The 14,834-nt window shown below is 52.2% G+C and overlaps 1 protein-coding gene across 1 annotated transcript in view; it reads left to right on the top strand.

Annotated features, from left to right (window-relative positions):
• The first annotated feature begins 6,551 nt into the window (after positions 1-6,551).
• Positions 6,552-14,834, top strand: part of TMEM35B (transmembrane protein 35B) — a 78,131-nt gene continuing 69,848 nt past the window's right edge. The window contains exon 1 of the mRNA XM_069622576.1: positions 6,552-6,928. Within this exon, the coding sequence (XP_069478677.1) occupies positions 6,821-6,928 (108 nt within the window). The 5' untranslated portion in view covers positions 6,552-6,820. The remainder of the gene's footprint in view (positions 6,929-14,834) is intronic.

Genomic DNA, 14,834 nt, shown 5'->3' with positions numbered 1-14,834 from the left:
TTCGATTTTGACATCAAGAGGATCCGAGCCTGAACGAGGGAGATGTATATGAAGAGGGTCTGAGCCTGAATGCAGGAGATATCAAGAGGACCCAAGCCCAAATGAGGGAGATCCATGATCCGAACACGAACACGGGAGACCAAGTGTGAACATTGTGCTAAAGGGGTCTAAACCCAAACGAGGGAAATCCGTGGTCCAAGCCCGAACGAGGGAGACCAATTGTGAACATTGAAAACGAGAACTTGTGCATGTGATAATCCTGATTGGAATTGAACTTTGAGACTTTGTCACAACATATCCTCTGCAGTAAGAGACTGTTATTGGAAAAGAGGCTCTGTCAGAAGACCCTGATGTCTGTGCTTTGAACTGTATCCTCGTGACCGAGAAGGCAGAGTTGTGCGAAGCTCAAACGTGTCGCCTTGCCCGTTGTTGAAAACGTGGGGAAGGGAAGCCAACTGCTCATCCGTCCTGACATATTAATTCTTGAACACTTTTTATTTTGCATACACCATTGTCCCACAGCCTTTTGTATTTAGGAGTAAGGATTGGCAATAGGTCTATTAGTATAGGCCCTTTTATTTAATAGAGACTTGACTAGGACTGCGTTATTATTTGATGGTCGTAGCATGCTCCAATCCTTAGCTTTAGGCTTCGATGGGCATTCAACCAACCCATTTGGTGTCAGCAGTGGGGTGTGCCTCAATTGAACCTTCAAGGAATTAAGGACATTAGGCAATGGAGCGCCAATGACAGTGATATTTGTCTCCCGTGTGATATAGGGTGCCACAAGTAGCAGGAAAATAGCATGTGTGATTGGTCACTCATTCGTAGTGAGAGCAGCAGAATGGGTGATTTTCAGGAAGAATAAAAGAATGAGGGCTCTGGAAAAGACCGACATCCGATGGTTTGGTGAGAGAGTGATGAAATGGTTGGAACTTGAGGGCATGATGAAGAGGTTGGCTGAGAAGGAAGCCCCTCACGGAATGGTGGCTATTCATCTAGGTGGGAAAGCCCTGGCTCAGATGGGCAGGTGGAAACTGCTGAAGGTGCTTCACGTTCTAGTCTCTGAGCAAGAACCTGGGGGCTTGTGAATTGATTTGGTCCGAGATGATCTCTAGGTTTTCTTGGAGACAGGAAAAATCGATTACAGCAGTTGAAAAGCCAAGGAAGAAATTGAATATGGCCATGGCAAAATGTTGCAGGGCGTCTGGCTTTGCAACAATTAGGCATGTGCTGATAAACCTAGGGTTACTGGTTACTTTGAGAAGGACGGGGTTCACCTGCCTGAAATTCGTTTGGACCTCTTTTTATTGAATTTAGAAGACACTTTTAGAGAGCGAGGTTGTGAACAGAAGCCTAATTTTACATGGATGGGATGGCATAGGGACAAAACCCTCTTTTTTGCTGTTGTGGTTAGTCAGGCGATCGAGCAGTGCCAAAACTAACCTCCTGATGGAGGCGATGATGACCAAGAGTAAATGTCCCCCCGTTAGCCTAGCATGGCGTGGCGAAAAGGTCTGATAAAGACGTGCACTCCATGTTTGGTTGTCAGCTTCCAGCCTTGGCTGGTGGACAGGAAAGCATGATGGTGGCCCTAACAGCTCAACAGCGGCGGCGGCCAATGTGTTTCACATTGAGCGGGATGCTCGGGGAGGTTCGGGGAGTGAATCCATAAGATTTTTGGTAAAGAGTGGATGAGAACAAAAAGAGAGCTGACAGGAAATGAATAAAATGTTAAAAAGGAAAAAGGGGGTGCTGATGAAGGAAGACTAAACAAAAAGTGCTGCTGATCGTCTGGGTGATTAAAATGAATGTGTGTTTTGAATTCAAGGTTGTAAATTTGTGATAATAAACTGTGGCCTTGTTTTGCCACAATAAGAAGAGCTTGGTCTGGCCCCAGTTATTCATGCAAAGTAAGTGTGAAGAATTCAACCATCCGCTCGGGGAGAGTGCGCTCGCCTGGGCTTTTTTGATTTTTTTATAATGAAAAGGAATAATGGGAGACCAACATCCGAGGACTGTGTGAGGCCATGCCACATGCAGTCCATCTGCTTCCCGTACAAAATGCATAGTCACATGTACTCCGGGAAGACACAGCCTACAGGCGCCATCTTCCCCTGTCATATTCAGCTGCAATGTGACAGCCTCGGGTACATCAAATCATCTCAAGGAGGGGGAAGGCACACCTTCCTTCAGCATGGCGAGCCTAATTTAAATATCAAAGGCCCCATGGATCCGCTTTCCTTGTCCTCCAGCTGGTGGCAGTGCATACTAATGAGAGATAATAGAAGCAAGCCTGAAGGGGCTTGGTTGCCGGAATAGTCAACAGGAAAGGCGGGGCTAACACCCCTTTTGTATGCAATGTATCAACTTGAAGCTAGTTGCCACCCATCTGTATGAAAGTCAGTGAAATGCATACCTGGGTACACTATTTACTGTACCCAAACCCCTGCAGAGCTGACCCCTTTCAGAGGGGAGAGGTATGTGGTTTAGGGGAGACAGGAAGTCTGCTCCCAACACAAACTTCAAGGGAACCCAGCGCTTTAATCAAGAGTCACAGAGGGCACAGTTAACTGGAGAGACACTTTGATCTACAACAGACACGGATATGGCTGGGACTTAGGTACATATTGTCACCCCCTAGTCTGTCCTGTTGCAGAGCACTCTGGTCCTGACCTCTTGCATAACAGAAGATTGTTGGTGGGGACCCAAGCTTGGTTCATTAAGGTAGGCTTAGCCTGCACCAATCATCGAGGCCCATTTGGCTTTAAAAGAGGGCTGAACCTCTCACTTAGCAGATCATCCGACAACTTTGAAAGGAGTAAGAAGAAGGACTCATTTGGACCCGGGCTGAAGGTACAGTCTACCTCACATCTTCCGCCAGTGAACCACCAGTGAAGGAAGAACTAAACATCTCCCAGGTAACAGAGGGAGATACCAGACTCAGAGGACCAGTCCAGCAGCTCCAGGACCGGTAACCAGCCAACCCACAGCGTGCCCTGCTTGGTTCTGCCAGCAAGCTTCCTATGTGGGAAGTACCGGGGAGTCTCTGGACAAAGTACAAGGCTGTTGCCTGCATTCACTCTCCTGAGCTTTGGCCCGTCCACCTTGAAAGGACGATACGAGCCCTACGAAGAACCTAGGAGTGCCACACAAGCATCATCCAGCTTCCATATTTTAAGGACATTTTCGAGACAGTTGAGTCGTCAAACCGCATCCGGCTGAACTGCTGACTGTTGTCATGCCGCAGAAACCAGAGCCGTCCAAGCCGCCTTAACCAGCATTCCAGATCTGCCAAACCGCACAGAGATAGAGATTCTTGGCCCCGAGCCGCCGTGCCAGACAGCCTGCAGATGTCAGTCTGGCCTTGCTTGCCGAACTGCCTGCCGCCTGGTACCTGCAGCTGTCTCCCACCACTAACTTTGTCTCAAGGGCTGCAAAGCGCCCTGGAACCGCCTCGATGCGGTTGAGAATAAAGAACTTCTTCAGCACCAGGTACAATGTATCTCTGCCCCCTTGGTCTTTCTCCGAAGGCCCCTGGAGACAGTTACGAACCTTTGCCCCCTTGGTGCTGAAACCGAATAACCTTGAACTTTAAGACTGATTACTTAACCAACTACCTTCCTGTCAGTATCCAGAGAGTTTCCCTTACCTTTGTGAAACTGTCTGTCCTCTGTGTTCATTCTCAGGATGGGTTGTATTTTGTAGTGTGCTAGAACTGTCTGTTGTAGTAATAATAAAATAGATATTCTTATACAAGTCCCTTTTATCATTGGGTAATAATTGTATGCTCGCTGTGTTGCAACTAACCAACGATCCATGAATTTGCAGAGATAAGCCTGCTGTTCCGTCCATGTTACCAGAAAATGGACAAGGAGGTTTTATAATCCACTTGAATTCCAATCTGTTCCGATCGCTTCTAGTGTAGTAGAGGTGTGGGGTTGATTGATGGTTCAGAAACGGATATTCATCCATGGACCACTGGCATACATGCCAACCCTCCCGATTTAGGCGGGAGACTCCCGATTTTTGAATGAAAAATCAGGCTATTTTTTACTGTCTCTTGCCTAAAATGCAATCCAATGGGAAAATTACTTTCTCCCGATTGCTATCGTGAAATCTCCCTCATAGGGCCTGACGAATGTTGGCATGTCCACACTGGTGCCCTGGAAGTTGATTCGCCACAGTAAGCCACAGAGTGATTGTGGGGTATGGGCTGTCAGTACCGGACTGCCTATGTTAGGCTTCCCTCCCCTCTCTGACTAACAAAATGAAGTGTGCATATCAGCAGCCCCCTCCCCAAGAATGTGAGCCAACATTTAACAACGTTATGTGTTCTTTCACATCTGAGGGGAGGAGGCTGATGTGCGCGCTTGCTTTTTGTTAAGCAGAGAGGGGAGGGAAGCCTTTAACTCCGCAAGTTTCAGGAAAGGCTTCCCTCTGTGCCTAACAAAAATAAAGCGTGGAAGCCCCACTCCTTAACTCACATTTGGGAGGGGTTGGAGCCAGAGACACCACCTAAGTTCGGTTGAAAGGAAAAGTAGGCCTTGGAGTAATAATGACCAGTACTGGCGACTAATCACTGCAATATGCAGCATTATCGTTGGTTTACTGTTAACAGGCCCTATGATTTCAGGGGCATGTTGAGATATGTAGTTTTTCTTCCTGTTTAATATGCTAAGATGCAAAATGTTGTGGGCTAAAAAAGCCAGGACTGTCGAGTGTGTAAAATGCGGATGTCAATATCACGCACCGCAATGGTACTTCTTTCATCCACCGCTGCTGGAGGAAAGGCTGAGTGTGAGGACCTGATAATCGAGATCTTGTGAGGCTATGCGCGAGCAGCGCTCAACGGAGCCAGAAACTCGGCAGACGTGGACCGAGGCACAAGGAGGACGGTCGTGCCTCAGCACTACTGCTTTAAAGCTGGTTATCAGCTCCTGAACTGAAGCCTGCATCATAAGCAGGTCCCTTTACTTGTAGAGTGTAATTCCATGGCTGACAATGAGCATGGTGGGAGCTCTACCAGGTAAATAGCATCCACTGTGTTATCAGTGCAATGTAGTTAACTGCACTGCTGCAATAGGACTGAACTGTGAGTACCACTCCATGAACTGTGAGCACTTGCTTGCCCTTTGTTTATGTAAGGTGTCCAAACAAACACCTCTACCCCAATCCAGTGCAGGGTCCTGTGTTCATTGGGGCCAACCACACGAGTCGGGCCCACTCTCGAGGATATACTAATTTGTGCACTGCAGGCAGACCCGAGATTTCGCGCCCAATGATTGAAGCTACTGTTGGGGGTCTGGCCACTGGTCTGATCCCATCCTCGTCGCCACTGTTGGGGGTCTCTGGGTGCCCCCATGCGTGCCCGTGAGCCCCTCCACCCACAGACCTCACGCAGGACACGTCTGTGTGTTTCGGGCTCCCCGGTCGCTCTGTGGCAGCCGGGAACGCCCCGTTTATTTAAGCCGCACGCGGCGACGTGCAACGTCACGCCGCCGCGTGCGCATACCCTCACGGGGCAACGCCACAGCTACCAGCAGATGTGTAGCCGGATCTCGGGATCCAGCGAGAGTCAGTCGTCCCAAACCCCTGCTCTGCGCTGTATCCAACCTAAAAACATTGCATAAATAAATAAATCAATATACAGGCATCCAACAAACATTGCATGAATAAATACCCCAATTAACATCACACACGATGAAGCCATCCAACTGCTTTTAGAGGGGAGCTGGAGAAGCTGTGCTGGGTGTGGTGAAAGTAAAAGAAAAGGTTGCTTATGGCGAACAGAAATCAACCTGTTTTAATAGTACCCAAGGGGGAGTTTCTTTTCTTTTTTGTTTTATAAAATGGGATGCACGTTGTGCATTTTATAGAATATTTACTCAGCATCACTGGTCAACACTATTACCCGCATAGTGAAGTAACTCATCACCAGTGCCATGAAAGTGGTTTAAAGCGGAATTGATATATAGTTTGGAAAAGAAGAAGCATGAAAGAAATGGCGCCGTTTTAAACTATTATTTTGGACATTTCCTTTGATTGGAGGTCAACGGCCAGCTCTGCCCCCCCCCCACCCCCCTTTAAACCCGCCTCCTTGGTCACCGCTCCCCAAACTCCGCCCCCACCCCGGCCCTTGTGGGATCCCCCGCCAATTTGTTTCCATTTCCACCACTGGAAGCTGCCAAAGAAAGGCTGACACCGCCCTTTCTTCCTAAACATGTATCTTTCTTATATTACATTTGGCTCCGAGGTGGACCATTAAAGTTCTTTCATACAGAACTGCAAGCCTCCACTCGTTTGACCCGTTTTGTATGCTCTCTGCATGTGCCATGCCAAGTGCCACTGTGCCAGTGGCATGCTTTCAGATGCCAGGAGGGGTCGTCGGCCTCTGATAAACACAGCAATGCAAGCAGCGGCCAGATAGGCTAGACTGGTCCGACCATGTCCCTCCCCCTGGCCGCTTGAACTACAGAGCTGTGCCACTGGGGGCGTGTTCCACTGGGGGCGTGCACGGCCCCCAGACCCTCCCCCATGAAGCCATTTCTGCCCTGAAGCGCACGCCCCATCTGCTAGCAGAGTCTGGGCACGGTCGGCCGTCAAACTAGTGGGTGGAGACCACAATAGCAAGAGACCAGGAAGGAGGCACGTGCGCCACACTCGGGACCCAGCAGGGAGCAGGGGCCACCTGAGCCACACGCAGGATCCAGGCACAGACACCTGCACGCCTCCTCTGAGCCCGGGCTAGCGGAGTGCAGCAGGAGGGGCGCCCCAGGCAAAAGATAGCAGCACCCCCCGCCCACCCCAGGCAGCGGCCATGGCCATCCTCTACACTGCACTCAGGGTGCTCATGGGGGTCTTCTTCATGCTCACGGGCGCCGTGAAGCTGACCGAGCACATCTCCGAGGGGGTGCACCAGCAGATGGTGAGTGGGGGCGACCCTGGCCCACTGCTATGGGGGAGGGGCGTGTGTAGGCTCTTATCGCTGTCAGTTTCACGTGTGCTGGGGAGGGGGCGCACCAGCATATGGTGAGTGGGCCCACTGCGATGGGGGGACGTGTGTGGGGGTGGGGGTGCACCAGCAGATGGTGAGTGCGGTTGACCCTGGTCCACTGCGATGGGGGGCGTGTGTAGAGGAGGGGGTGCACCAGCAGATGGTGAGTGGGGTTGACCCTGGTCCACTGCGATGGGGGGCGTGTGTAGAGGAGGGGGTGCACCAGCAGATGGTGAGTGGGGTTGACCCTGGTTCACTGCGATGGGGGGCGTGTGTAGAGGAGGGGGTGCACCAGCAGATGGTGAGTGGGGTTGACCCTGGTTCACTGCGATGGGGGGCGTGTGTAGAGGAGGGGGTGCACCAGCAGATGGTGAGTGGGGTTGACCCTAGTCCACTGCGATGGGGGGGGGCATGTGTAGAGGAGGGGGTGCACCAGCAGATGGTGAGTGGGGTTGACCTGGTCCACTGCGATGGGGGCCGTGTATCATGGGGGAGGGGGTGTACCAGCAGATGGTGAGTGGGGTTGACCCTGGTCCACTGCGATGGGGGGCGTGTATCATGGGGGAGGGGGTGCACCAGCAGATGGTGAGTGGGATTGACCCTGGTCCACTGCGATGGGGGGCGTGTATCATGGGGGAGGGGGTGCACCAGCAGATGGTGAGTGGGGTTGACCCTGGCCCACTGCGATGGGGCAGGGGGGGGGGGTGTAGATTCTCATCGCTGTCAGTTTCACGTGTGTTGGGGAGGGGGCTGCACCAGTTTTGCATGTCGGACGCCTCTGCTATAGACCCACGCCCCCCTCCCCCCGCGTGGGCGGTAGGGGGCTGCCCCCACCCCTTTGGGCATCATGGCTGCATGGAAAGGAAGGGTTGGGGCTACTGAGGCAGCCATGGGTTCCAAGTAAGTGGCATCAGCCCCCCTGTCCCCCAAAATAAAAACTGCACGTGCCGTTCTCGTGCGCTCCACCAAACCGCACGCCCCCCACCCCCCCTTGCTCTGGACAGCGGGGGACGTATCTTGCTGGAAACAGTGCAGTGGCTGCAGGAGCGGAGCGCTGGGTACATGTATCTCTTCTGGTAAAGCGCAGGGGGAGGGTGGGGTCTTGCACCTGGGAGGGGCGCTGGACCCGCGTGAGGGATACACGGGTGCCAGGTACCAGCAGATGTGTTGTGCAATGCTGGCAGAGAGCGGCGGTCTGAGAGGCGCTGGCGGCTGCCCAGAGCCATTCTAGGCGCTCGGGGTTCAGGGTTCATGCTGTGCACGGATGGGTGGCACAGTGGGCAGGGACGTGGCCTGGAAATACCCCTGGGTCCACAGACGGCAGTGGGAGTTTGGAAGGTGACGCGCGGTAGTGGCTCAATTGGGCAATAGACACTGCCCAGGGAGTTGGGGGGGGGGGGGGGGTGGAATCTGCACTCTGGGGTGCTAGTCACCCAACGAGTGCGACGTGGAATGCGGGGCGGGCAAAGGTCTTCGCGCGGTGCCAGGGGTGGCCTGGCACTGCACTTGGGCACGATAGCCCTTATCAGGACGAGGTAGCTCATAAGGTTATGGCCCCTGCGGCGGAGTTTCAGAATACCCACTCAGTCCTTCGTCCTTTTCAGATTCCATTGCCACCATAGTTAATGGCGATTGATCATGGGAGTCGTAGTTCCAAATACCTAGAATCGCAAGTTGCAGAGCTCTTAAGAATCCCAGCTCCATGCGCAAGAAAGCCATCTGTTTCCCCCCCCTTGAAATTATGGGACGTGTAGTCCTATATGTAAAAGGCAAAACGACAAGTCGCATAATTTCAAGAAATAAAAGGCACTGTTTGGCTTTTCACCCACTGAAGTGGTAGAGTTGAGGTGCTCTGACGGCGCTGGCACACCACCCCCACGTCTTCTCCCTCGTCCCACTCATTACCGATGAAGACTGCCTCCCTCCCTCCAGACCCTTTTTCCAGAGGGTAGACATGGGCTGCAACCCCCCTCAGATGTCCTGTGCAGGGGAGGACTGGGAACCGAAAGGGGCCCTGGAAATGTTCAAAGCGGCCCCATATTGCACAGGTGGCAGGCACAATGTTCTCTGAAACAGCATTCTGGGCCAGGTAATCCTCGCCACATCAGCTTCTTAAAGATCTGACGGCAACGCAGGGGTCGAAGGGGTCGGGAGCGGTGTTCTTTTACTTTTTATTTTAAAAATAAACCGTTCTGGAATGGTTTCGTTTTAAAATTAAAGTATAGGAAGAAGTTGAAGCTTGCACTGCACATTCCCATAAATAGCAGGTGGTTGTTTGGGGGTTTGGATTGTGTGTGGGAGGGGACGCAGGGATGGGGTTTGTGGGGAGAGGGGCAGACCAGCAGGGAGCATAGATCCACTACTTCTTTTTGTACACTTAGACCACTGCGGTAACGTGCTCATACCGAAAGAAAGCAGGGTGTGTGAGGGTCTTCACAGACCACATATTGTATCTTAACCACCCTCCCTGCCCACTGCGTTCTTCAGTCTTAGTTCAGAGAAGAACTTGGGAGACTGTTAGGGATCGGAGGCGTAGACGGGGTAGGCCTGAGCAGGTAAGGTCCACCCAAAATCTATTAATGCCCACCCAACAGCGCTGTGTGGGCATGTGCAGTTGTTAATGTCAGTGAGGTGGGACCAACTACATAAGCTACAGGCCGCATTTATTAGACAATCCTGGCTACGCCTCTGCTGGGTATGCCGGCCCCATTGCGGTGATGCCCTGCACCGCGCAGGACCATGACGCAGCTGGTAAAGGAGGATTTCGGGGGCCACATCGGCTGTCTTGCCCGCAGGTCTCTAGCCTGTCTGCTTTAGGATGGTTCTCCAGCAGGCCTGGGTAATATTTGTCCCTTGCGGAAGACCATAGTCTGGAGTCTTTCGGGGCCCCCTCCCCCATGCGGATAGCGGCAAGGGGAGGATATTTTACTTGCGTCCCTCAACAGGTGAGGAACCGCTGAATGGCAGCAGGCAGACCCGTGCCCATGATCCCCCCCTTTAGGAAGGAGTTCTTCCTTGCTGCTGCCATGGCGGTAGCCCCACAATGTTGAGGCTCCCTGCTGCAGGAATGGGCACATGCAGCGACCAGGACCATGCAGTGACCAGGTCTTCCCTCTGCTTGTTTGACTGAATTTGAGTTGGTGTGGCGGCGGAAATGGCGTGGCCAGGCTCCTCCAGTCAGTTCTTCCTGGCTTGCCTTTTGCTTGAACGCACAAGCACTCTCTTCAGGGAGGGCCGTGGTTTAGTTAAGGCTGTTGTCCACTTGTCTCCCCAGGTGGGAGTTCTTTCTTGCTCGCCTCTAGTGTACGGCCACTGCGGAGGCAGAGCTTGCCGCACTGCTCACTGCTGTTGGTGGCAGAGACGTACACTGCTGCGTGACCAGCTCCTGGCCCGTTGGCCAAAAGGATAGGCAGTTAGTGTGGCGTGAAGCCTTGGCGGTGCCAGTTGTTGCACAAACAAGGGGTCCTGGGAGTCTCTCTCTACCGGCCTATATCCTGGGTTAGTCTTGACCAGAGTCTTCAGCTCACCATTCTTTCACAGAGGAGAAATGTCCACTATATATCAGTCTTTGTCCTGCCCAAGGGCAGTCCAGCACCAAAATGCCAGGCAATTCTCTTCTGAACCAGAGTACCAGCAGCAACCCCAGACACATGTTTTGGCCTGGTTGGTCCCCGTCAGTGAGGTGGAGCTGTGCATACCTAAGAGCAGTGAGCAAGGGTTCCACGTCTGAATAGCCCTAGTAATTTGGGGTGAATATGTTGCCCTGCCATTCTTCTCTCCAAGGTAGGGGCTGACGGCAGCCAATTTAGGGGAGAGACGCAGTCGTGCCAGCGTCATGTCGTGCCATCTGCAGGCTCACTACCATGTGGTAGTATGCACTCGCTGACATGGACTCTGGGGTACAGCCACTGCAGCGATGGTTCTTGCCAAGCCCTGCTTCTTCTCCCAGGCCTGTCCCCAAGGCAGGAACTGCTTTAGGCAGTGCATCACCTCCCCCCCCCCCCCCCCCCCAACGGGAGTTCCTTGTTTAAGGTGATGCCCCTCACCCCCTGATGGGAGTCCCTGATTCGTGTCCAGTGGGCCAAGGTGCTCTTTTTTTTTTTTTTGTATTTTTTTTTTTAACTTTTATTTATTCAGCTTGGCAGCATAACATAGGCAAACAAGACCACAAGTCAGGTACAATGAGATTACAGTAGTATACAGTACAAGTAAACAGTGACTGCATCGTATAAGGGCATGACCAACCTACACATACATGACATAAGCAGGGCATATGTGGGTTATAATGCAGAGTGAACAGAAGCTGGGGACTGAAAATCCGGTGTCGCACTCAAATTGGACATGTAGGACCGGAATCTGAGCCAGATATTTCTGGGTCTTGAGTGAGAGGGTTGTAGATAAGACCAGGTTTCCTCGGTATCCGAGGCCCAAGTGACTGCCCCCAGCCACTGGGCGTGAGTAGGAGGCTTGGGATGTAGCCAGCAAAGTAGGATGGACCGAACTGCAAGAAGCATGCAAAAGCCCGCCAGTTTTTTGGAATCCCGAGAAAGCCCAGAGAAGTCATGAAAGAGGCACCCCATTGGGGAGGGGTCAATAGGGTGGTCGAGCATAGTGGATACGGTTGAGCACACTGCATCCCAAAACTGAGAGAGGCGGGGGCAGGACCAGACCATGTGGATATAATCGGCAGTATCCTGGCCACATCTGGGACAGCTCGGGGAGTGGTTGCTAAACATGTGATGTAATGTGTTTGGAGCATAGTGGAACCTATGCAGCACTTTAAACTGGACCAATTTGAAGCGGGAGTTAAAGGATACACGGTGTATACGAGCACACATATGGGCCCAGCCTTCATCTGAGACTTCCATCCCAAGGTCAACCTCCCAGGCCCGTCTCAGCTCTGTAAATTTCGGAGTGGATCTGGATTGAACCATAGTGTAAAGCCTAGATATTTTACCTCTGGTAGGTGAGGGGGAGGTCAGCTCCTCGATGGCGGGGTCATCTGGCGGTAACGCCGGGAACATCTGGTTGGTTCGCTTAAGAGTCTTACGAAGGGATGAATACTGAAGCCATGCACAGGGGCTACTCTTCAGGGGCAATGGGAGGTCAGGCCACTCAACAAATGTACCCTGGTCGAAGACATCTCGAAGCAGCTCGTATCCGGCCTCGGCCCATCGATGCACCATAGCTGGTGGCACTCGCGGGACCCCCGGAAGAAAATTCCAGAGGGAGGTTGCCATGGAACGGATGAATGGTCCCCAGAAACACTCGTGTATAGGCGCGTTACAAATACCATATCATATCATATCATATCAACTTCCAAACTTTCGTTACTGCCAAGGATGTGCAGGCGACCGGGCTCAATGAGCCCTGTGTCAGAGGGAGGGGTTGAATCACCAGGGAGTGGATGTCCCGGTCCACAACCGCCCGTTTTTCAAGTCTGACGTGTGGGGGGGGGTCCGTTGTGTTGAACCAGTGAGATGTATATTGAATTTGGGATACCAACCAATATTTAAGAAAATCAGGGGCTCCGAAGCCACCATGGGACATAGGGGTAGACAAAGTACTAAGTTTAAGTCGGACTGCACCCGCGTGCCATAGAAAGGAATTGATAGTGTGAGTCAACTCTCGAAAAAAGTCCTCGCCTGGCCATATGGGGATGTTGGTGAACCTGTAGAGTAACTCGGGTAACACTACCTTTTCAATATCCCTATTCTACCTGCAAGAGAGACAGGGAGCTTGTCCCAGGCTAGTGCTTTCGTCGACAGGTGTGTAAGATACCTTTGAAAGTTCTCCTCGAAGGTCGACTCGTAGTGATGCATTACCACTATGCCCAGATAAGTGATTTTAGATTGAGCCCATGTGAACACCAGGGTGTCAGGAGGGGGAGGGGTGCAATCTGTAAGTGGGAAGAGTGAAGACTTCGAGCAGTTCACTTTGAGGCCTGATATACGGCCAAAGTAGATGACATCCTCCAATATCGGGGATAAGTTGGTGGAAGGAGAACGTATGAAAAGAAGAGCGTCATCAGCATAAGGACACTGTCAGCTTGACCCGCAGTGTGGAGCCCTCTGTGCGTGGGATTGGCGAAGCATGTCAGCAAAGGGTTCTATTGCTATGGCGAAGATCAGGGGAGAGAAGGGGCATCCCTGCCTCGTGCCCCTAGCGATCTTGAAAAGAGGGGAACAACGGTCTTCCGTGCGGACCCTGGCCACAGGATCCGAGTAGAGCACGCTGACCAAGGAGAGAAAGGTTGGGCCAAATTTGTATTGTTTGAGAACCCGCCAAAGGTACCTCCAGGAGACCGAATCAAAAGCTTTTTGCATGTCGAGGGTGGCCGCCACCGCATGTGTGTTGGGATTTATTCTATTGATTATGTTAAAGAGACGCCTCGGGTTCAGAGAGGTCGAGCGACCCGGGATGAAGCCTGCCTGATCTGGGTGGATGATGGATGTCAAGAAGGGGGCACGCGGGAGTGCCAGTAACTTGGCGTATATTTTGACGTCACAATTTATGAGTGAAAGTGGGCGGTAAGAACCGCACTGTGTGGGAGATTTACCAGGTTTAAGCAGTACCGTTATTGTGGCCTCCCGGAGTGATGGGGGAAATACACCCGCCTCCACAGATTCCTCCCAGAGAGCTATTGGGTGAGGAAGCAGAAGTGTTTTATAGTGTTTGTAGACTTCAATTGGGATGCCGTCAGAGCCAGGGGCTTTCCCCGAGGAGAGAGGGAGTCCATGGTGTCAGAGAACTCCTCCAGGGTGAGCGGGGAGTCGAGGGACCCTGTAGTTTCCGGGGAAAGGGCCCACAGGGGGAGGGTATCGAGATAGGAGTCGACCTCAGCCATTGAGGCCTCCTCCGAATTGGAATACAGATCTTCATAAAATGTGAAATATTCCGAGTTTATGTCTTGCGATGTGACAGCCATAGGGCCGTCGGGCCTTTCTATCCCCGGGATATGTGGAGTCCCCAGCTCATGACGGATGAGTCTAGCCAAAAAACGGCCCGGGCGCTCGCCCTCACCGTATTTCCTCGCCAAACCGGGAGTATCTAAAAAATTTTGTTCTCGATCCGCGAGGGAACGGAATGTATCTAGTTCTGCCCCTATAGCTGCTAGAATTTCCGGGGTAGAGAGTAGTGAGCATCGGGCCTTAAGGATAGATAGTTTGGATTTGCTTTCCGCGATGTCTCTCCGGATAGTTCTGTATGCCATTTTCTTTGGACAGCGCTATGCCTCTAATGTAGACTTTGAAGGACTCCCATAGCGTGGCCTGCGATGACACTGAGCCTGTGTTTGTCTCGAAGAACTCCTCAATAGCCACCTCGAGTTCAGAGCTAAACACAGGGTCAAGGAGTGAGTGAGGTTTCATCCACCAGTGCCGAGTACAGTCGCGATCTGGACCCCAGTCCATGGTGATGGTTACAGGAGAGTGATCCGATAGGGTTCTGGAGAGGATCGTCAGTTGCAGAACATTTTTTATCAATGCGTTAGAGATCACCCATCTATCAATTTGGGAATAGGAATCGTGCACCGAGGAGTAGAAGGAGTAAACCCGAGAATCAGGGTAGAGGAGTCTCCATGCATCTACCATGGCGAGGCGGGGGAGGGATGATAATGCAGCGTAGGCCGCGTTGGTTAGTTGGCGAGGCCTGGATCCAGACCTATCGAGATCCACGTCAAAGATTGTATTGAAGTCTTCCCCCCCCCCCCCCCAGAGAATGGGAACTAGAGGGAAGCCATCGAGAAGGGACGTGAGGTGCACATAAAAATCCGGGTCATCCAAATTGGGGCCATAGATGTTCAACAAGACAACCTCCCAGTTCTGAAGCGTGGCAT

This window comes from Ambystoma mexicanum, chromosome 11 (assembly GCF_040938575.1).
Source record: "Ambystoma mexicanum isolate Mex_15411 chromosome 11, UKY_AmexF1_1, whole genome shotgun sequence".
In the NCBI taxonomy this organism is placed as follows: Eukaryota; Metazoa; Chordata; class Amphibia; order Caudata; family Ambystomatidae; genus Ambystoma; species Ambystoma mexicanum.
The sequence above is the reverse complement of the archived record's forward strand: the minus strand, read 5'-3'. Positions and strand labels throughout refer to the sequence as shown.